Source organism: Rhodofomes roseus, assembly GCF_022264815.1.
Source record: "Rhodofomes roseus strain CIRM-BRFM 1785 chromosome Unknown C8Q71scaffold_29, whole genome shotgun sequence".
In the NCBI taxonomy this organism is placed as follows: domain Eukaryota; kingdom Fungi; phylum Basidiomycota; class Agaricomycetes; order Polyporales; family Fomitopsidaceae; genus Rhodofomes; species Rhodofomes roseus.
The window spans coordinates 1-20,206 of NW_025952985.1; the positions used below are offsets into that span (position 1 = coordinate 1).

Sequence of the window (20,206 nt, forward strand, 5' to 3'; positions counted from 1 at the left end):
TTGAGAGCGACCGTTGGTGCAAGGGTCAAGCACTATTGCCGGCGATCAGCGGAAACGTTTCTGAGCCATGGAAAACGAACGTACGGAGGTGATCCCATGCGGAATACTGTACGTAGCCCCTAGCTTATGCCCGAGCGCGTGAGACAAGCCGAGCGCACTACCGGTACCGCCGCAGTCTTTGTCAGTAACCTCGAAGCCCCTTATCGCAACACCTCACGCGCTTACCTGTACTTCTCCAGCTTGATGGGCCAGAGACTCATCCACGAGGCGAGCTGCAGCTTCTGCCGGATGTCGACTGCAGTCGGGTTCGCCTTCGACGCAGGGAGATACTTGAAGAGGTCGACGAGGGCAGCATAGCACAGGTACTTGACGGGCGGGGGAATAAGCGGTCTGTAAAGGTTTTCTGTACCTTGTTCAGTATGTACTTCAGGGAAAATGATGTCGAAACACACACCTACTGCATGATCCACCGCACGCAAACCGGTAGACAACCTATCACATGGTATGATGAGTTTTTCCGGTCACGTAGGACGGACGAGGTGCTGACCAGAGACGCTCCGGAGTAGCGAGCGTGAGCTCAGCGTCGAGGATGATTCCAGATGGGGCGAGCAGTGGAGAGCTAACGGCGACCTTCTTTCCCTTCTCATCCGTGTATCCTGCGCCAACCTGTGCGATCGCTCGGTTAGACGCTGATTGCATTTACGGGGACAACGGCTCCTTACCGTGTATTCTGCCGCACTGAGGGTGGTGGGTATTGCGATCTGGCGTAAATACTCGCCACCGGTCTCTTTCTGGAGGAAATACAAGATCGCCTTGGATGCGTCGATGGGCGAACCTCCGCCAACGGAGACAATGACATCAGCACCAGACTCCTTGAACACTTTCAGCCCGTTGTGGATACCCGCGACGGGTGTGTGCTGGCCAATCTCGTAGAACGTTGCTGCGTACGCGCCGTGTTGCTGCAACACGCCCTCGACCTTCTTCACAACGTCTGTCTGTACAGATTGGGGAGAGGGGGGGTTAGTTTGCGGATCGATGGGATCCAGGACTCGCAAGCTCACCTTGTCGTGCAAACTTCTACCAGTGACTATAAGAGCCTTAGATGCTCCCAGAGTCTTCAGCAGCTTCGGTAGAGCAGTAGCCAAAGATCCCGGTCCGTAATGTACGCCCTTCAGCGTATCCGTCCATGCATACTGTCCATGCAGGTTAGTGGAGTCATACGTCGTAGTGTCGAGGCCGGACATGACGAGATAATGTGAGAACAGTTCAAAAAGAGGATCCCACTGTTGCTGGAGGCACTACAAGTACAGAGGGTGTTCAGAACAGGTCGACGGACAGAGCGTGCACATGACGTCGACCGTGTAGTCCCTGGCGACATTTCTGTCCATATTTGTCAGCTGACTGGACAGTAGCTTACACAAGATCTAGTAAGGCACTGCGAGCGCGACAACGTTTATCAAGGACCAGTTGACGCGGAAATGACGCGAATATCCGTCGGTCGCCGCGGCTTGCTGCAGAAAGTTCCGAGACTCGACACTTCGCTCAACGGGCCAATTCTACGGAGTTTGTCAGCTCTCGATAGTTCATCATATAGCGAGCTCCAAGAAAGCCTGACAACGCAGATCACGGTCGACCGTTGCAGTGATGAAATGGAGACAAGAAGGAAGATCTTTGGGGCGCATTCCGAGAGTCAAAGTGTGAGCCTGAGGCGCCCTCGATAGGCGCCTTGGACGGTACTTACGTGGTCACGTGTAGCGCGTTTTCGCGTCGCGCGACGCGTGGCTGGCCACACGCATATCTGCGGCCGTCGCACTGTCGTCGTACAGCCTCTTCAACTCAGACAAAATCACATCCTGATTCTTCGAGCAACGTATGCCGGAGCATACCCTCAAGTTCTCGTTCTCTACGGTCACAGACACAGCCGCGTTCAAGCTACTTGAGTTGCCGACAGACTTGAGCAAAGCCATCGAATCAAGCTCTGGGGCGTGCTCAAGGTAGCTGCGCTTACTAGTTTCGTTGGTTTACAGACACAACTGACTTGATATATGCGAAGATGGACAATCAAAGGGAATCCTGATGAGGATGCTGTACTTTGCACCGCGGATAAGACCTACGCCATTCGCTCCGTGGTACTCTCCAATTCCGTCCTTGTAGCCACAGCAGCAGTCTCCGAGGACTCTGGAGATAGCTCTGTCGTGGTACGAGATCGGCTTCAAGAAATCATGGAGCTCGTACTATCCGTCCCAAGGCTTCACAAGCTGGATGTCCTGCTACGAGGCAAGGAGTACGATGAAGGACAGGAGGAAGACGATGAGCTCTATCTCGGCGAGGCTCAAGACGGGAGAAGCGTAAGCGTGGTATATTTGTGCAACATCATGGACTCACAATGGTCCCTGTATAGAAATTCACATATCAGGAAGCAAGAGCCACGCTGCAAGCTAGCGACACAGAATTGGACCAAGGACTCAAGAAGAGACGTGTACTGATCCTTAATGGTTCGTGGGTTCGATCACTCCACTGTGTATTTCTGTCTCTGACAAACCCACTCAGGCGAACTCAGGCCAATCTCTCCGCCGTATCTCAACGCGATCCTCGAGCTCTTACTTACCCATCTCGTCTCTTTGTCACTTCCTCATGATTCTGCTTCCGTGGACAAATTATGCTCCGCACTTGCGGACGGGTACGACATCCGTAAAGACGTCTGCGAACAGGTAATGGCCTGGTTCGGCGACATCATCATCGGTGAATGGAGCATGGACAAGACGGCGGTTGTCCGAGAAATCGGTCTCGGGCTCCTGAGGCCATACAGGGTGTGCCATATGCGCTGAATGCTATGAATAGAATTGACCAATGCAATTTATGATTTCCAGGACGAGTCAATCCGACTTGATGAGTTCCTCGCGAAATGGCGGAAGAGTGTTGGCGACACCTTCGAGTCTCTAGTGTCTGCGGATCTCCTCTCCGTAAGTCCAATTATTTCCACCCCTTGACATCCTGTTGACTCCGAGTCGCTCATTTCAGGGTAACTACCTCGCGCAAACCGACCTCCTCAAAGAGCCGCCTGTCGTCGTCCTGACATACTTCCCCTCCTCGCAGCTCCCCATCGATCCTGCAGCACGCTTCACCGATTTGTTTCTCACGCGTCCCCGCTGGAAGGCCGACGAGATCGCGCCCTTCCTTGCTGACATTGTCGTGGATGCGAAGGAGCGGGACAAGTTCCTGTTGAAGTACACGCGGGCGCTCACGGATGCGGAGGGCGTGTGGTACACCGCTCGGGCGAAGTACAATGGATGATCTGTACATGCAAATTGTTGCAGAAGAGTACGTGATGTGTCCAAGCTTTATGTCTCATAGACAAGGCCCGGGATACGTCGGATTATGCACAGAGTGTACAACAAAGCACTGCGACACTATTACTGTACCATTAGCTCAGCGAAAGCACAGGCGACTGTTGTACAGAGTCTACATACTTATCAGCCTCATCAGCATGAGTCCATCTCACGTACTAGACCTCAAAGACCCTGTCTTGATCAAGCCCGGCCATACCCGCTCCGTCCACGCAACGGAGGATCTCAGCCTCGACAGACCCTCTCCCACTGCCTTGACCAGAACCTCGTCCTCGAAGCCCTTGACCACGAGCAGCTCTTCTCGACTCTTCTCAGCCTCATTGGTAGCATCGTGACCCAGCTCCAACCCGAGCCTTGGCCGCTTGCCAGGCTGCTCCCTCCCAGTCTGCAGCCTCTCCGGCAACTGCGCCGTGTTCGCCGGAGAAGACGCGATCGCCGCTGGGCGCGAAAGCCGCTCCGCAATGGCTGCGAGCAGACGTTTCTGCAACAGTGCGAAGACAGGATCGTTCGGCTGCAGTGTGCGGTCTACCGCCGTGCGCAGCCTCGCCTCTTCGTCGGAATCGAGGGCATCTCCGTTAGCAACGAACCTCCGGCGGACGCGGATGACTTCGTCTGCGAGGTTGGCGAGCTTGGTGTCGCCTGAGCCGGGCTGCTCGTCGATCTCCGTTCGAAGGAGAATCCAGATGCGGGCCATAAAGCTCTCCTCCGGCTGGGAGCTCTCCCCCGCGTCCGCCGGTCGGTGTAGCTGCTGTGCGGGAAGACGGACAAGCGAACGGAGGGTTGCAGCTATGACTAGTGCCTGGAGATAGTTCTGCATGTACAGCAGAGTCGGGCAGACGAAGAAAAGCGGAGGTGGAAGGATGTTGGCGGGGTGTGGCTGAGCCTCTGTTTCGCCTCCTTCATTCGCTTCCGCCGACATTGGCTTTATGGGAAGTGGACAAGACACAGGGACAGCCAATCCGAGGGCTTGCATCAGACGGCGTGCCCAAGCTCGTTCTTGATGCTCGCCTGTCGGACTTGGATCATGAACCGATTCTTCTAGCCAACGTCTCCACAGCTCCTGCACTTTCTCTGGACGCCAGAGAGAGAACACAACCTCTTCTTCCTGCTTGGCGGCCTGAGCCATCAAGACTGCTCGCAACTGCTTCTCGCTCATCGAGCCCACGACGAACTGCGACAGGTCTTCCTTCATGAGCTCCACGAGTTCCAGAATCGACCGCACAGTATCCACGACGAGTCTCGCCATGTCCGCTAGCGAGGTTATAGACGACGGCTCATCTATGTTGCTCATCAGTGCGTCGATCTGCGCGTCTCGCATGGGTGCGCATCTGGAGCGGAGGCATACGAGCAGTTCTCGGAGGTGCGTGAGGGCGGAGCGGAGCGGGAAGGAAGTGGGCGAAAGTGGGCATGTCAACACGAGGAGGATCGGATGGTTTGCGGGTATGAGAGGTTTGATGGCTTCGTACAAGTCTTCGTACAATCGCTTGAGACGGGGAAGCTGCACAGCGGCGGAGGGATTGGACAACGTCTCGACTGCCTGAGACATACTCCGTCAGACTACGTTGGCCACTGTCGCTCTGAGCGTACCTCATCCCAAAACGCTCTATGAACGACGTCTTGTACACGATCCTTGATCTTAGGCAGCTCCCCGTCCCCCTCGTCATGCCCCATCGCACCAGGCTTCGCCATCACGGAGAGTAGCGACTTCCCCGGCGGGAGAACACGCTCGGGGTCGGTGACAAGAAGATGAAGGAAATAGCTATAATTGAGGACTTCAACTAAGCCGCCCGGGAGTATGGTCATCACACCGGCGGTTGGTGGGAAGAGTGGTGCGGATATCGGCGGGGGTGTCACCACAGAATATCGCTGCGGTGTTTGTTGAGTGTTCGAAGATGGTGTGACAGGGTTTGCCGACTCTGAGACATTCATCAGATGAGAATGGTTCGTTGACCCCAACTGAGCCAAAGTCAGCTCACCGATGCTTTGTAGACTTGTTCGTAGGTGCTGGATCAGTTCTTCATCGTCCTTGGACGGCGTCCAGATACCCGCCCGAGTGAGCGTGTTGATATCAGCTTCAATAGCATGCCAGGCAGTGGACCGTGCTTGCGGGTCATTAGGATCGACCTTCGATAGGAGCGAAACTGCGTCCTTCACTGTATCATACTCTGGATGCTCCCTGCCTAGGGCCTGCAATCGGGAAGCCAGCTTCTGGAGTTGCTCGCTCATCTGAGATGGCATACGAGGAAGTGACCTTTCACGAGTTGTGGTCACCTACTCGGGGGATGGTGGTGCGTAGCAAGATGCACAAGAACATAGATTGAGATGACGAGACACACGAACCGTCGGATGACGAAGACGTCCTGATCGGGAAAGGACCAGTATCGAGTCCAAGATCTGTCAGCGATTCCGATCAACTCGGAGTCGACCCCGGCCCGAGTCGAACAATAACAATGCAAACAAGTCGGGCTTATGAGCAAACATGTGAGGTCCAATGTAGCATGCAAGATTGTATATGTGCGTGAACGATCTAAGCCAGTGATGTAGTGTAGTCTTAATATAAATACAGCATGCACCAGTCCACAGTCCACAAGAGACGTCAGACCATCAGCGACCGGCGGGATGCATCCTCATTGCAGCTTCCCCTCTTCCCACCGACCGAAGTCATCGTCTCCATATGGTGGCGGGTTCTCCGGTCTTGCAAGCGTCGCATCCGACGACGTCGATTCCCGCCCGCCATCCTCGTCATCCTCTGTGAGGATGCGCGCCTCTTCTCCCTCTCCCCCCGATCGCGCGCTTGCGCTACGATGGCGAGTGGGACGCGGGCTGCGTGGGCGCGCGCCGTCCTCGTCGTCGCTCATATCGCCGATCTGCCATACTTCTTCTGGCTCGGGCTCGTCGCCTTCCCGGAGCGCGTCCTGCTCGTCGTCTTCGTCGTCGCCTTTCGGGCCGCCGCCCCGTCGGGGTGATCGTGAGGCCATGGCGACGGTGCCGGGAGTGACTGTGGTAGAGGGTTTCTTCTCGGGTTTCTTGTACGTGAGGAGGACGACGCCAGAGATGAGGATGATCATGGAGACGAAGATGAGGAAGAGTGTCCATGGCTGGTACGCGTCCACCTCGTCATTGAAGATCTGGGAACAAAGCATAAGGATGGTTTGGAGTTTTCAAGAAGTGTTGGTCTTACCAAGGAGTCGAGGAAGCCTGCAGCGGTGTATACGCCATAGAACACAGGCACGACAAGGGTGGAGTCGTATACCTTGAGGCCGCGGTTCAGACAAATGATCTGCGATACTGCGGTGACGGCGAGCAATATGAACGTGAAGATGGTCGACGCCTGGCCAATCTGGTTCCCAGAGTTCTCATGGGACATGGTACCCGAGATGACCTTCACTCTGTGCACGCCCAAGGGTCAGGTCAAACATACGCAGAGCGGGATGTATAACGTACGAAGCCTTCGCGAACACCAGACATCCGCCAGCCAGGCCCCCGCCACAGCACGCCCAACCTATCCCAAGTGTCCACGCCACCCGCTTGTCGTCCTGAGGCGCTGTCCACAGCTCCAGCTTCTCCCGAACCCACATCATCGCAGTCTCGATAGCCCCCATCGTCCTCCGGTAGAAGCCTACCGGCGCCGGCCCTCCACTCCTTCGCGAGCTCATGCCCGCGAAGGGCTCCGCATTGATGTCCCCGCGCGCCGTGAGAACCTGCTCGAGCTGGGAGACGAACATGCAGACGATGATGAGGGCGAAGGCCATGAAGAAGAAGAACGACAGCCAGTTGCCCCGCGTCCAAAGGTACGTGAGGTGCTTTGCGCTTGTCTCCTCCCCCAGGCCGCTGTTAATAGATCCGAACGCCACGATCCCGATGACGCCTAATATGACAATTATTGTACCCTGGGCAAGTCAGTCTAGGCTTACCAAGGACAGAATTGACGAGGGAGGGACTAACGTAGATATCGTAATTCGTAACCGGGGAATCCACGAGGAACTTTGCGAAGAGGAAGTTGAAGATTAATGATGTTGAACCAAGGGGAGCGACGTATTCTAACGTATGGGGTAAGTATGTGCAGGTAGCAGAGGGAGATGAAGGCCAGTTACGTACCTGCTCTCATGTATTCGAGGGCAAGGGTACTCCCAATCACTTGTGACAAGCTGCAGACGTCTCAGCATAAGGCTTACCGAAGCTGATGCAGGTCACTCACATGTATAATACCATTCCGAGCAGCCATAATGGTCGTAACCAATCTCTACGTCGCTGTGCCTTGGGAATGGCACTTGTCCGGACCTACGCGTCTGTTCACACTTGGGTCCGGAAACACATACACTCGTCAAACTCACATGGTCTAGCTTCGTCAAGTTGAGTCCAGCAGCATTCAGAATCGACGCCAGTAGGATAATGGCAAGACCAATAATGAAGGCTACCACCGGGTTGGCATGCTGAACTGGGGCGTCCGAGTTCAGGTCCTCGGAGGTCGTATTGGAGCTAAGCAGACTAGTGTTGAAGCCCAAGGACGCGTTCATCTGAACCGTGTTGAACGCGATAGCGGCAGAACAGAGCAGAGATGAAGAGTCCGCACGCAGTCCCCACGGCTCCTCTGGAGAGAGCTGTGTCGTCGTCAATTTCGATGCAGACCAAGGCGACCGTGCGTGACGTCGCCAATCAACAATATCGGCTGCAATATCCGAAAGGAGAATTCTGCCACAGCTAACGCCCGGAAATGGGTTATCGTACTTATATGCCATGAATGACGCTCTCCTCGAACGCGCTGTGCGACACGCGTCGATGTCAACGTCGGAAGCCGGCAAGCGCACTCGTAGCTGCGTGCAGTGCTTCCACAAACAGTGTGCACCTGCCCAGATTCGCCGAGCGGAAGGTCGCGGCTGAGATCGTAATACGTATCAAACGTACTCAGCGTAATCGACATTCGTTGGACGCCTTTCAGGAATCGGACGTTACCAAATACAGATGACCGAGTTCATAGACATGAGAATTAATCACAGACACGAGTACATAGTGGCTGGGAAAGACCGCATTATTGGTACGTGGTCAAGCACAAACGCGTGTGTGGCGGACCGCCGGCGGCTGCGGGGGTACATGCCCAAATCTGGGCGATCTAACACGTGATCGAAACAACCACATGCAGCATGGCCTCTGGCACTCTGCTGCTACTCCTTCCTTCCACTACCTCTCCAACTGATCTCTGCCTATTACTCCTGCACATTGCCCCCATGGAGGAGGAAAAGGACTTCGACGAGCTTCAGTCTGATATCGAAGATGAGGACGACACCCGGACGTTCCACATAGGCGAACGCTTGACCATGCCGAAGGCTAGGCTATACACAACTCTAGAACTGCATAGTAGGCCATAGTTCCTGGCTTTGATACGTCCTTATATCTCATTTGTGTTAGCTCTGGTGCATGAAGGCGTCATCGACCTGTGTCCAGCATATCAACGAGGTGCGCGCGACGCGTCCCTAATTGACCTTCGACCACTAACGCGGCGCACGATTGTACAGATATTGTCTGGACAGAACCGAAGCAGATGAAGCTCCTAGACTCCATATATCGCAACTACTACGTGCCACCAATCGTGTTCGACGTGTACAAGGACGATGATGGCGAAACGGCCATGCGATGTGTGGATGGGAAACAAAGGCTCACGTCTATTCAGAAGTTCCTCGACGGCCAGGTTCGTACATGCGTTTTTCGTCGAAAACACACACGTCGATGCACAGGCATATCCTCCCATGCTTATGTCGTAAGGAGCAGTGAGGCGAGGCTGTGCCTGTGCACTAGTTGTTCAGGCGTACACGAGTTGAGCAATCGCGAACAGGCGTCTGAGCTCGTAGCGTATGAAGCTTAGCTGAGCCAGGGCGGTTGAACTACTTGTGTGATGCCGAATGCTGGAGAATGCGACCGCTAATGTGGCTCGCACATGCCAGATACCATGTACGTGCCCGTAATTCACACCAAGGGTGCACTCAATGACCACTGCTTGCAGACAAAGATCCTATAACCAAAAAGAACTGGTATTATACGCGTGCACAATCCCACAAGTCTTCGCGGCTGGAGGTACCAGAAGACTGGAAGCGAGATTTCGCCTCCAAGCAACTTACATGCGGTGCGTCTTGTTCCTCAATATCGCTCACGCTCGGTGTACGATCCTCGTGTCAGTGCAATACTACGACCTACCGAAAGGCATGGATCGCGACATTTTCCAACGAGTACAACTGGGTGTTCCTCTCACTGCCGCAGGTACGTCTCCATCCCACTTGTCGTGGCCGTAGCTCATCCATCCTCTCAAGAGAAACTGCAAGCCATTGATTCCCCCTGGTCAGACTTCATCACCGAGCTCGACGACCGTTACATCAACTGCGACAATGGGCTGACGACGATCATCGACGTCGACATGAAGCGCGGGCGCGACTTCCAGACCCTCGCGCAGTTCGTGTTCTGCTGCAAACTCTACCCCGAGCGCGCCGTGCCGACCGCGCAGAAGATGGAGCAGTTCGTTGCGAGCATGGAGCCGCCCGAGAGCTGGTTCAAGACCGCGCTCAAGGAGGCGCTCACTAAGTTCTGGCACATCGGCTCCTCGAAGAGGCTCAACTATGGATTCAGCTCGATACAGAAGCGTGTGGCGCCGGTCGAGTTCGTCTTCATCGGTGAGCTGCTCGTAATCGCTTCGTCTTGCGCGGCGACTCACCTGGTCTGGCGTGCAGGTGTAATCCTATACATCCTGCGCGACTGCCCCGAAGAGGTCTGCGCAGAGGAGATCTACAACATGCGTGCGCACGTCCGGAAGCAATTCCCAGACGTCCGCGCACGCGGGGACATCATCAGATGTCTGTGGGGCTTCATCGCGCAGGTTGTGGAGCGCCAGGACGACGCGCCTCCGCCCGTGTCTGCCAAGAGGCGGGCGTCCGGCCACAAACGGGGCAAATACTACGAGGGCAGCGAGGATGACGACGACATGAATACGCAGACGGGTACCAGAGGTGGCAAAAAGTCCAAGGGTCGGAGATAGTCTGGCATGGTAGTGATGTATGACTCGTCCTTTTGATGTGTATAGTTAGTTCCTGGTAGTCGCAGCACCCCATGTCCTGTCCTATAGCCCGCAAACTACCAGGTCTCGTTTTATGTATACAGAAGTCGCATATTATTGTTTTGTACATGCTCTTCGCACGCCGTGTTTTGATAGCGCCACTGTAACAGATTCGTCTCTCCCTTCCAGCCTTATAGTTATGTCAGTCAACTACACGCCGTGTGAGCTATCGTCGTAGTGAAAGAGCGTCCAAACGCCGGGCTCCCTATTCCCCTCCCACTTCATGTTCAGGCCTTCCGACGGGTTTCGCACTGAGCCGGGTCAATAGGGCGACGCGCGACGGCCTTATCAACGACCCTTTGACGTGACGGACGTCGCAGCGGGGCCTGTGAGCACGAGACACTGGTCTATGTGTTCCACCGAACGCGCATCCCTCCTGCAACAACCGCGGATAGCCCATCCAGGCGTACATGGCTGTAGCCCCCGAGTGCCGCGAATCGTACGGAACCCCGTATACTGGGGCGTCGGATACCACTACGCAGGTGGCAGGAACGTTGTCCACAGAATGATAGACACCGCGCCCCAGATGACACTCCAGCCGACCCAGTACTTGCCCCACCGGCGGTGCTCGACGAGGAGCCACGCGGCGGCCCAATACGTGAACGGCATCGAGGCGGCGAGTCGGAGGATAATCTGCGTGTGGGCGGCGAAGAGCAACGTGAGCGTGAGGATGAGGGCGTGGATCGCGTGCGGGGCTATGGACGGCGCGAGGAAGGGCGAGGCGGTCGGCGTACTTGAGTCGTCCTTGTTGGGACTTTGGTGAGGGATTAGGGACGCGCGGAGGCGGGGCAGCAGAGCGTGATGTAGGTAGTGTGCTGAGTAGCTGGGGAGCAGGGCGAGGGGTGGGGCGGCGATGAGGAAGTTGGGTAGTTGTTGCGGCGTCCAGTACCGCAGGAAGCCGACGTTCCAGTACTTGGCCTGGACGTAACCGTAGATCGAGGGTGGCACGTGCGAGCACCACGGAGCGGGATTGTCGACAGTGCAGAATACGAGGTAAGCCGAGAACTGGTGCCATACGAAGGGCATCAGTATGACGGAGGTCAGGATGATGCTGTAAGGCAATCTAGTGATTCCAACCTGAAAGCCCAGAAGAACAAGGATTGAGTATGTACCCTCCATATCTGACCGTGTGACACACCTTCTGCGAGGTGATGAACGGCTCAATGAGCATTCCCCAAATGATGAATCCTGCGAGCATGATGCCATTAGACCGAAACATGCCTGCAAGGGCAAAACATCCTGATGCCAGGAGCCATTGACCACGGGCGCAATATAGCATACCTATGGATGATGTTAAGCCGAGGAGTCACTAATGAGAAAACGTGCTACCTCTGTACGACAGGTATGTGAAGAATGGTTCGGTACACGGAACCAAGCGGAGGGTGACCGGGCTGCTTGGGAGCAGCGAGAGCAGAGAGGCGAGGAAAGCCACGTTCGGAGAACCCATGTGATGCAAGGTCAGTCGGTAGAGAGTCGTTGTACTGCTGCAGGAGAGTGCAGCGACCATGCCACCAAGTAGTAGTTCATCGTAGCTGAGTAACTGAACTTCATGCAGGTCAACTGGCCGGAACAAGCGCAGACATTGGGCAACTGCCCGCATCACGAGGGGAGAACCAAGAAAGAAAGCCCGTTCGTGCTCATGAATGTATCCATGCCGAGAAATGTGTGCAAAGTAGAAGGTATCCCAGCGAAGCAACGGATGAATAGCGAGCCGAGTCCACGACGACTCAGACGGTGGCAAGACAGCGTTGGGTGATGAGTCGAACAGCGGTAAGTTGGACGACAGAGCAGTCATTGATAGAGATAGAATCCATGCTAGCACTGAACAGACCCGTAGAATACGGACATGGCTCTCGGAGCCAACGAGGGCGTCGGTCATGAAGCTGAGGTGAGTCCAAGAGAGGTGACTCTCCAAAAATGGCAACGCACTTTGTGTCCCTTGAGCGCCTAACTAGCTGCTCCTACTTACCTCCGCCAGTCACTGCGACTCACTGAAGTCACTCGCCTATCTCTTTTAGTCTCACATCTTATCATCTAGCTGGCTCAACTGATAGCTCTCCGACATACGTTGGAGTCTCCGCAATGACGAGATACACAGACGTCGCCCGCAAGCGCACATATGTGCAGGCCGGGCTGAATTACCGAGAAAACGACCTTGAAGGCGAGGAGCCGGCTTTGGACTCGAATCAGCCTGCAAGTAATGGTGGCGACGTAGAAGATGCATCTCAGGCAGGCCCGTCATCTGAGTCCTCGAAGAAGCGACGAAAGAAAGACTCCTCAAACCGAAGAAAAAGCGAGTCCGCGAGTGCCGAAGACGCTGCAAATGCTGCAGGGGATTCTCAGGAGAAAAATGATCTGGATGATGAAGCCGTGGACGGAGAGACACGGGGTGATGAGAGCGGCGCAGGCAAGGCGGTCGAGGGTGAACGGAAGCGGAGTAGGGGTGCTATCAGGGCAGAGCGAAGACGCATAAGAGGTACACCGTGATTTATGCCTAGTCGCAAGCACATTGTGACTCTCGTTCCCAGATGCACAGGCCCGCAAGGAGGCATCCGAGCGACGAAGACCGAAGCGAAAGGACCCGCGCACGTCCGACACAGTTTGTTTCGCATGTAGAGAAATGGGCCATGCGGCCCGGGAGTGTACGAAGGCACTGGAGGCTCCTGAAGGGAGCGGCGATGCGAGCGCAGGAACCGGAGCGAGGAAGAGCGTCGGGAAAAGCGCTGTTGGGATCTGCTACAGGTGCGTCTGCAATGGTGCAGAGCGTTGCCGTCATTCTGATCGCGATGCTAGGTGCGGTTCCCGGAAGCACAACCTATCGAAATGTGAAGAGCCAGTCGATCACATGAACCCTCTACCATTCGCTTCGTGCTTCGTGTGCTCAGGCAGAGGGCACCTCGCCTCCGCATGTCCGCAAAATCAGTCCAAGGGCGTCTACCCGAACGGAGGGTGCTGCAAACTATGCGGAGAGATCACACATCTGGCTAAGGACTGTGGGCTGCGCAAGAAAGGTGAGCACTCCCGGCCCGATACCTGCACAACACAGCTGATCCGCGGCTTTCAGCGGACTCCACAACCCCCTCCGTCGTGCTGGGCACTGGCAAGGACGCCGGAGCGGACGAGGACGACTTCCACATGCTCAAGCGCCGCAACGCCGAGGTCGACCATTCGGAGAAAGTCGAACAACGGGTCAAGCGGCAGGCGAAGGTCCTCGTCGGCGCTCACTCGGGCATCGTGAAGTCCTTCGCAAAGCGGACAGCCCCTCCGGCAAAAAAAGTGGTGAGCTTTTGAGCCGAGGCGCCATAGCAATACGCACAGTTTCGTCGTGTCATTGGTTGGAAGCCCATGCGTATGCAATGCAATGTCGTTGTTCGGTGGCTGTGATGTCAACCGCGCGAGTTGGAACAAGTCTTTGAAACTCGACGCGTCGGGTATAACAACGCCTTCCCCGAGCAAGGACCGGCCCAAGCCCTATGTCAGGTCGGCGCCCGACATTGTCGCCATGCTGCTCCCGTGATTGCTGTACAGGTGCTGGCTCGCTGGGGATCCGTGCGTTGTCAGAGTTCAGTCTCATCGTTAAACGCGGTGATTGCTGTACAGGTGTTAGCTGTTGGGGATCCGTGCGTTGTCAGAGTTAAACCCGATCGTACAGGCGGTAGTCATAAAAGACGGTCGATTGCTTGAACTGATGTGGCACCGCTGGCACCTCTGAACGAGGCCAGTCGCAACTATATCCGCTATTTGTCTGACCGGCGTCGTGCAGATCGTTCCCGGGTGCCATGACTAGCCCCGTCACATCTATCGGGAGCGTATTCATCTGTGTGACCTTCACATTCATGTAAGTGGTTCTCTCTCGATGTACAAATGTATATGACCCTTAACATTGTTTGCATCGCAGCCTATCCGGTATGACCATCGGTCAAATCTGCTCGTATTTTCGCAGCTTCCCTACGGACAGGAAGTATGTAAAGACTGTAGTCAACACCGTGATGTACGTAGGTCCCTCATCCAACGCTGGAGATTCCTCACTGACATATGACCGCAGGCTACTGGACGTCGCACACTCAACTGCATGTGCCGCTTTGATATATACGTACTTAGTCCACTGGCACGGCAATGTGACGAACCTCACTTTGCTTCATTGGTGGGTCTGCGACCGACATTGCTGGCGCTTATCTTTGTTCGCGGATACAGGACGGCTGCGGTAAGGACTCAAATTTTATGCACGATCGCTTCTGGTCTACTCCTACTCAACATTCGACACAATTTCAGCTCACAGCCATCACACAGGTACGCATAGACTGACGGAAACCTGTTGATCGACGCTAATCATTGTGACTGCAGAACATAATCGTGACGATAGTACAATGGTATGTCTGCCTGTTGCCACTGGGAAGATGAAAGGAACGACATCCCTAATTCGAGTCAGTTTTTACCTTTATAGGATATGGATTCGTGAGTCGCCTTCGCTCTTCGGACAGTTGAACAGACACCTATCAGACTATCAGTCGCCGAGAAGGCTTACAAAGTGCTGATGATTCCCGTGCGTTTTCTGCACTGCCGGTGAGCATAGACGCATGAAATGCTGACACTATCGTAGGTACTTCTCACTGTCATTCGCATTGGTCCGTTACACTCATCTCGATGCAACTTGCGATTCCGTTGATCATTTCGTTCTCAAGCATTGGGATATCGTGAGTACTCATGCATTCGGTCATGCCGGTTAACACCATAATGATGCGGGGCGGCGCGGGCGTGTAGTCACTGCTGCATTTATGTGAGTTCTTTCCTGGTGCTACACAGTTAGATGTGTGGCTGAGTGGCCGCCAGGTTCAGCATGCATGTCTGGCCACAATACCGCGATTACAACAACGCGAGGGTCCGTACGCGATATTTCTGCTTAGACTTCACCTGTCGTGCAGTCATGACTGAAGATTCTGGTGCAGATCGTACTGTGCATAGCGCTCGCGTCTGTGGCTGCGAATGACGTAGTAATTACCGCCACTCAAGTATATCTTCTCCATCGAAGACGGACTGGCATTCGCGGGTACGTGCAACTTCTGTTGCCACCAGACTGAGCTACAGAAAGGATCGCTCACGCATTCTAAACTTCTACCATAGGACGGAATATGTTATCAGAACAGTCATGTTCTACTCAGTGAATACGGGCGCCCTCACAACGTCAGTTATCGCAGTCATTATCCGGGCCAGCTTTGACTGACCGGTTGAACAGAATCTTCTCAATCATCACACTGCTGAGTGTGCGTGTATGAGGCTATTTGTTCTGGAACATTTACCTGACGTATGACGACCGCCCGTTGGAACAGTTTGTTCTCGACCAGAGTCCCCTCCTCTACGGCGGTTTCATACAAGTTCAATGCAAACGTACGTCACGCCGCGTATCGTGCTCCCATTTGTTGCCAACTGGAAATTGTTGTCACTCTTGCGTTGTAGTTTTCGAAAACTCGTTGCTGGTAAAGTAAGTCTTTGAATGGGCTTGTTTCATTACCATTCGACTCACCTTCTGTCGCGCACGCAGTATCAACGCGAGACGAACTCTCCGCGACAATCAGCCCAGTGCTGTCGAGATCTACCCTTGGGACCTCAATAATACTTAGTACGCGTGTCACAGAGGGCGCTTAATGGATCGCTCTGAATAGACCTGCCCGACGTTCACCTCAGTTTGTCCTTGACAAGTGCAGTCTCATCTACGGCGGGTTAGTCGAGTTGCAATGCGGACGTAAGTCGCATGCCCATTTGCAGCTGGGATACCCTTAGCGAAGGCAACACTACAGTTTTTACGAACTCTCTGCTAGCGAAGTGAGTTACGCTACTTAATCATGGGTGCATAGCAAGGGATCCGGTCTAATTCGGTTTTGCGATCAGCCTTAACGCCAGGCGAACCATTCGAGATAGCCAGCCGACCGATCTGGTCGAGTTGTATCCCCAGGATGCTGAACAAGGCCTATCCGACCCGCGAGAAAAAACAAATGTCAAAGCTATGTCAGATTGGTTTATTCCTTTTCCTCTGTCAATTGACACTCACCCTGAAGGCCCGGCTCGATTTGACAGTCCAATGATCCCGTCTGTCCCGTCTTCATCGACTCGGAGTCGAGCATCGAGGTCTTGTACAGTAATACAAACAATGAATGTTCCGATGTTCACTCCATGTCCACCGTCTTCCGTCTGTCCCCGTAGTGACTGTGGAGACAGGGAACCCATTCAAACGCACGTAGGCTATTCGATAAACCAGTTCGTGTATATTCAGTGCTAAGTACAAACGATGTGCGCGACGGTAGCTGGTATACTACAACAGTGCTAAGGCGACACGAGATAGATGGTCGGTGGTGGTACAGGGGTTTCCAGGACAGGGTTTAGAGTGCGCAGAGATAGCGGAGAGAGCTATGACAGAGCGATGCGATGATGTACACGTCCAGAGTAGATGGGAGATCCTCGAGAGACAAAAAGCTGAGACTGAGGCCAAGCAAGGACAACACGCTACCAGTTCTGTGTTGATAGAGGCGTCCCTTGCGCAGCATGCGTTCCCTAGTGTTCATCGCTGAGCTCTCCTTCCTCTTTCTCTTCCTTCTCGGGCGGGGGCGAGGGTGCGACGATAGACGGTAGATGGGGTCGGTGGACAGATGCTCCTGGAGGTGGATCGACGTCCATCTTCTCGGCGTTCTGCTCTTCAGCCGTGGGTTCGTCGTCGACAGGTTTGTCAACCGGAGACACGGGCACAGCGCCCTCCTCCTCGTCGGCTTGCTCACGCGTCACTTCCTCGGCCTCTTCCTCTTCCTTCTTCTCCGCATCGCCATCCGACGCGCTCTCGCGTGCAGCCTTCGCGCGCGTGGTGCGCGTGTTCGCGGCGATCGACACGGACACGGACGTGTTCGTCGACGCGCTCGCACTGGAGTTGCGTCGCTTGTTCGCGGGCGCACGCGCCTTGCGCGTCCGCGTGCGTTTCGGCTCCGGGGCAGCAGGCTGTTCTCCCTGCGCGTCCTCCGGTTCCGCGTTCTCCGGCGAGGGCGTGGCCTCCGCCTCGGGGGCCTCCTCGACCGTCGCGACCACAGCGTCGGTCACCAGCGGCGACGCCACCACGGGCGTCACATTGCCCGCCGCCGCACCTCGCGGGGCCCGCGTACGCTTCGCCGGGGGCGGGTACGCGCCGTCGACCTCCTCCGTCTCTGCCTTGCGCTTGCGCCGCGCGCCACCCCCGCCTCCCGCGCGCCTCTTGCGCGGGCTGCCCGGAGCGCGCGTCCCAGCCTCCCGCGGGGCGCTCTGGGCGCTTGGCGTCGGTGCCGCGGCGGCGGCGGTGTCCTCAGCCTCCTCTGCGCCGTCGCGCTCGCGCAACTTCGCGGCGGGCCTCCGTGCGCGCGACGAGGAGCGGCGCCCGGGGTCGGCGGGCTCGTCGACCGCGTCGTCGACACTGATCGGGTTGGGGAGGCCAAAGAGACCGGGGTCGAGCTGGGGCAGGGAGAGTGCGAGGGGCCCGAGTGGGTGGTACAGAGGGAGAGCGGGTGGCGGGCGAGGGTTTGCACGCGTGGACGCGTAGGGCACGATGACCGTTAGCGTTGTCCCTTCCGTGGCAGACTTGTCCGAGCGGGGTGCGGACGTGGACCTGGGTATCGCGCGCGGTACAGCTGCGCGCATCGCTGAGCTTTACGCGTGGATTCTGAGGGCAGGCCACTTACTGTATGATAGCTGATCGGGTGTGGTGTCGAACGAGGGGGACTTGTAGGTGTGTATGGGTTTGCGGCGGATCGCAGAGGTCGCCATTGCTGCGTAGGTGCCGCGAGGGAGTGAGACAAGAAGATGCGTGGTAGCCCGAGCGGGGAGAGGTGGTGGTGGCTCGGAGGAGAGGAGGGCGGTGGGAGCGAGAGAGCGGCGGGCAGCTGGGTCCTCCACACGCTCAGCCTGCTCGATGCCAGAACGCGTCGAGCACGTGGTTATCTTATCTCGTCTCGGTCCCGTGACAGATCTACTGTGTATATACCATACCCGCACTGTCACCGTCGCCGCAAGCAAGCTGTACTTCTCGTGAGTTACATCCTCTATTTGCTGCTCACAATGACTCTCATTCTTCTGATCAATGTTCAGAACATTATTGCTACTACTTATGTTCAGGCTGTGTTGCTCTCAAAAGAACGGCGTTGCAAACCTGTGTCGCATTTAGTACGGCTGGTAGTGCTCCGAGTCCGGACGCATGGCTGAGCTCCGCTGTGGGATCGTACCAGGACACATGGCACGATATTGAAGGATATACTTATCCGGTATGTAGCAAGACTCGCATATCATGAATTGGACTGACAAATGGGTAGCAGTATGTCAATTGCTGCATGCATGGACCTTACGTCGGCGGCGAGCCCGCGTCGTCCATCCGTGTTGTCATCCACGTCACGACGACCCGTTCTCATTTGCTCGCTGTGAACATACTTCGAGGCTATCAGGCGTTTTATCGGGACCTCGGCAGCTCACAAGATTCACAGCGGCCGTAATAAGGCCGCACCGAATAGCGACTGCCGTACCATCCCCTACATTACTTCCCACCCTCCACCACACGCGAGCTTGATTTATCTCCTCGATGATCGCCTCACAGATTTGGCTCAGTAGGTCAAAGAAGTGGAAGTTTCGATTGACTCTGACTCGGTGCTGCCACAGTCACCGGCTCGTCGTCAGGCTTCGGGAGACTCGTCACGGAGGCAGTCCTGGAGAGCGGTGGCATCGTCATCGCCACTCTTCGCGACCCAGAGGCCCTCTCTGATGTCGCATCGAGATACCCGTCCAACAAGCTCTCGGTGGTTAAACTGGATGTGCGTAACCCCGACGAGATCCGCGATGCGTTCGCCAGGGCGAAGGAGCTCTTCGGGCGGATCGACGTCGTCTTCAACAACGCGGGGTTTTCGCTCCTGAGCGAGGCGGAGAGCGCGCCGGAGGACGTCGCTCGGGAGTTGTTCGACGCGAATTTCTGGGGCGCTGCGAACGTCAGCCGGGAGGCCGTCAAGTTCTTCCGCGAGGTGAACGTCCCGCAAGGTGGTCGACTCCTGCAGGCGTCGTCCGCGGGAGGTATCGAGGGCTATCCCGCCCTCCCGTACTATTGCGCAAGCAAGTTCGGTCAGTGCCTTCACACATGTGATCCATCTATATTGGTGCTCTGTGACTAACTGGGCAGACCAGCGCTGGAAGGCTTCACGGAAGGTCTTGCCTCGGAACTGCGTCCCGAGTGGAACATCAAGGTACGACGATCCGCCAGTGTACACGGCGTACCGGGGCTGATCACCGAATCCGCCAACTCACGTAGGTGACGTCGATTGTCCTCGGCTCATACCACACCAACGCTGGGCGCAACATGAAGCGGCCCCCGCCTCACCCCGCCTATGTCGACGCCACGACGCAGCACCCTACAGCGCGGCTTTACCTCTACACGAAGTCCGCCGCCTACCCCGAGGATGCCGCCCATCTGATCTGCAAGGTCGCAGAACTGCAGGACCCGCCTCTGCGCCTGCCGCTAGGGCAGGACGCCGTGGAGGTGCTGCGGAGGAAAGGGCAGAGCCTCCTCGAGACCGCGGAAGAGTACCAGGCGTGGTCGGAGAACGTGCCGTTGATCAGCTCCGAGGAATACTGTTTGAAGCTCAGCCAGCAGGCAGCGAAGATGAAGACGAGCTGAGTCTGTTGTCAATTCGTTGTTAGAGCCTCAGTTTGGGGTTGAACACGGGGACGTTCAAGGCAACGTATTGGATATTATGGGAATCAATACATCACA

General features: G+C 55.8%; 10 protein-coding genes across 10 annotated transcripts; 5 read left to right on the forward strand and 5 right to left on the reverse strand.

Moving 5' to 3' along the window:
* Positions 1–1,706, reverse strand: C8Q71DRAFT_816984 (uncharacterized protein; the record flags this gene model as incomplete). Its single annotated transcript, XM_047926124.1, has 7 exons — positions 1,062–1,706; positions 723–995; positions 548–666; positions 455–492; positions 226–403; positions 85–157; positions 1–32 (listed from the first exon to the last, which is right to left on the reverse strand). Coding segments are annotated over exons 1-7 (896 nt in total), but the record flags the coding sequence as incomplete, so codon positions are not given.
* Positions 1,707–1,744: 38 nt separating this feature from the next.
* Positions 1,745–3,396, forward strand: C8Q71DRAFT_318974 (sister chromatid cohesion protein Dcc1). The gene is made up of 6 exons (XM_047917781.1): positions 1,745–1,994; positions 2,054–2,348; positions 2,402–2,495; positions 2,551–2,810; positions 2,871–2,963; positions 3,022–3,396. The coding sequence occupies exons 1-6, from the start codon at positions 1,873–1,875 to the stop codon at positions 3,292–3,294; spliced, it is 1,137 nt and encodes a 378-aa protein (XP_047773969.1). The 5' UTR covers positions 1,745–1,872; the 3' UTR covers positions 3,295–3,396.
* A 102-nt stretch (positions 3,397–3,498) lies between these two features.
* On the reverse strand, positions 3,499–5,573 carry C8Q71DRAFT_862166 (uncharacterized protein; the record flags this gene model as incomplete). The annotated part of the gene is made up of 3 exons (XM_047927996.1): positions 3,499–4,884; positions 4,935–5,263; positions 5,324–5,573. The coding sequence occupies 3 exons, from the start codon at positions 5,571–5,573 to the stop codon at positions 3,499–3,501; spliced, it is 1,965 nt and encodes a 654-aa protein (XP_047773970.1).
* A 401-nt stretch (positions 5,574–5,974) lies between these two features.
* C8Q71DRAFT_716260 (uncharacterized protein) lies at positions 5,975–7,864 on the reverse strand (the record flags this gene model as incomplete). The annotated part of the gene is made up of 7 exons (XM_047921089.1): positions 5,975–6,475; positions 6,529–6,736; positions 6,792–7,237; positions 7,293–7,387; positions 7,446–7,474; positions 7,546–7,628; positions 7,682–7,864. 7 exons carry the CDS (start codon positions 7,862–7,864, stop codon positions 5,975–5,977), a joined length of 1,545 nt encoding a protein of 514 aa, XP_047773971.1.
* A 708-nt stretch (positions 7,865–8,572) lies between these two features.
* Positions 8,573–10,718, forward strand: C8Q71DRAFT_883466 (uncharacterized protein; the record flags this gene model as incomplete). Its single annotated transcript, XM_047928516.1, has 7 exons — positions 8,573–8,702; positions 8,754–8,801; positions 8,861–9,037; positions 9,346–9,465; positions 9,519–9,599; positions 9,650–10,006; positions 10,064–10,718. 7 exons carry the CDS (start codon positions 8,573–8,575, stop codon positions 10,366–10,368), a joined length of 1,218 nt encoding a protein of 405 aa, XP_047773972.1. The 3' UTR covers positions 10,369–10,718.
* A 202-nt stretch (positions 10,719–10,920) lies between these two features.
* C8Q71DRAFT_716387 (glycosyltransferase family 76 protein) lies at positions 10,921–12,325 on the reverse strand (the record flags this gene model as incomplete). The annotated part of the gene is made up of 3 exons (XM_047921099.1): positions 10,921–11,523; positions 11,585–11,727; positions 11,776–12,325. The coding sequence occupies 3 exons, from the start codon at positions 12,323–12,325 to the stop codon at positions 10,921–10,923; spliced, it is 1,296 nt and encodes a 431-aa protein (XP_047773973.1).
* An 85-nt stretch (positions 12,326–12,410) lies between these two features.
* C8Q71DRAFT_784166 (uncharacterized protein) lies at positions 12,411–13,830 on the forward strand. The gene is made up of 4 exons (XM_047925018.1): positions 12,411–12,922; positions 12,975–13,188; positions 13,240–13,457; positions 13,511–13,830. Exons 1-4 carry the CDS (start codon positions 12,529–12,531, stop codon positions 13,735–13,737), a joined length of 1,053 nt encoding a protein of 350 aa, XP_047773974.1. The 5' UTR covers positions 12,411–12,528; the 3' UTR covers positions 13,738–13,830.
* Positions 13,831–14,142: 312 nt separating this feature from the next.
* C8Q71DRAFT_319310 (uncharacterized protein) lies at positions 14,143–16,251 on the forward strand. The gene is made up of 17 exons (XM_047917782.1): positions 14,143–14,284; positions 14,345–14,352; positions 14,409–14,437; positions 14,492–14,590; positions 14,791–14,816; positions 14,876–14,901; positions 14,955–14,989; positions 15,047–15,071; positions 15,129–15,140; positions 15,208–15,223; positions 15,277–15,325; positions 15,393–15,493; positions 15,568–15,627; positions 15,680–15,707; positions 15,774–15,831; positions 15,901–15,925; positions 15,986–16,251. Exons 1-17 carry the CDS (start codon positions 14,226–14,228, stop codon positions 16,062–16,064), a joined length of 735 nt encoding a protein of 244 aa, XP_047773975.1. The 5' UTR covers positions 14,143–14,225; the 3' UTR covers positions 16,065–16,251.
* Positions 16,252–16,686: 435 nt separating this feature from the next.
* On the reverse strand, positions 16,687–18,348 carry C8Q71DRAFT_851051 (uncharacterized protein). Its single transcript, XM_047926751.1, has 2 exons — positions 18,138–18,348; positions 16,687–18,086 (listed from the first exon to the last, which is right to left on the reverse strand). The coding sequence occupies exons 1-2, from the start codon at positions 18,220–18,222 to the stop codon at positions 16,993–16,995; spliced, it is 1,179 nt and encodes a 392-aa protein (XP_047773976.1). The 5' UTR covers positions 18,223–18,348; the 3' UTR covers positions 16,687–16,992.
* A 679-nt stretch (positions 18,349–19,027) lies between these two features.
* On the forward strand, positions 19,028–20,110 carry C8Q71DRAFT_862173 (uncharacterized protein; the record flags this gene model as incomplete). The annotated part of the gene is made up of 4 exons (XM_047927997.1): positions 19,028–19,052; positions 19,105–19,557; positions 19,621–19,679; positions 19,745–20,110. The coding sequence occupies 4 exons, from the start codon at positions 19,028–19,030 to the stop codon at positions 20,108–20,110; spliced, it is 903 nt and encodes a 300-aa protein (XP_047773977.1).
* Positions 20,111–20,206: the final 96 nt, after the last annotated feature.

Bases quoted from the DNA above. Each gene is read 5' to 3' on its own strand.
- C8Q71DRAFT_318974 (XM_047917781.1), top strand. From the start codon at position 1,873: ATGCCGGAGCATACCCTCAAGTTCTCGTTCTCTACGGTCACAGACACA. The intron at 2,349-2,401 runs GTAAGCGTGGTA...GTCCCTGTATAG, and splicing joins AGGCTCAAGACGGGAGAAGC to AAATTCACATATCAGGAAGC. The intron at 2,811-2,870 runs GTGTGCCATATG...TATGATTTCCAG, and splicing joins GGCTCCTGAGGCCATACAGG to GACGAGTCAATCCGACTTGA.
- C8Q71DRAFT_784166 (XM_047925018.1), top strand. From the start codon at position 12,529: ATGACGAGATACACAGACGTCGCCCGCAAGCGCACATATGTGCAGGCC. The intron at 12,923-12,974 runs GTACACCGTGAT...TCTCGTTCCCAG, and splicing joins AGAGCGAAGACGCATAAGAG to ATGCACAGGCCCGCAAGGAG. The intron at 13,189-13,239 runs GTGCGTCTGCAA...TCGCGATGCTAG, and splicing joins GCTGTTGGGATCTGCTACAG to GTGCGGTTCCCGGAAGCACA.
- C8Q71DRAFT_319310 (XM_047917782.1), top strand. From the start codon at position 14,226: ATGACTAGCCCCGTCACATCTATCGGGAGCGTATTCATCTGTGTGACC. The intron at 15,326-15,392 runs GTCCGTACGCGA...ATTCTGGTGCAG, and splicing joins GCGATTACAACAACGCGAGG to ATCGTACTGTGCATAGCGCT. The intron at 15,494-15,567 runs GTACGTGCAACT...CTTCTACCATAG, and splicing joins AGACGGACTGGCATTCGCGG to GACGGAATATGTTATCAGAA.
- C8Q71DRAFT_851051 (XM_047926751.1), bottom strand. From the start codon at position 18,222: ATGGCGACCTCTGCGATCCGCCGCAAACCCATACACACCTACAAGTCC. The intron at 18,087-18,137 runs GTAAGTGGCCTG...CGATGCGCGCAG, and splicing joins ACCCGATCAGCTATCATACA to CTGTACCGCGCGCGATACCC.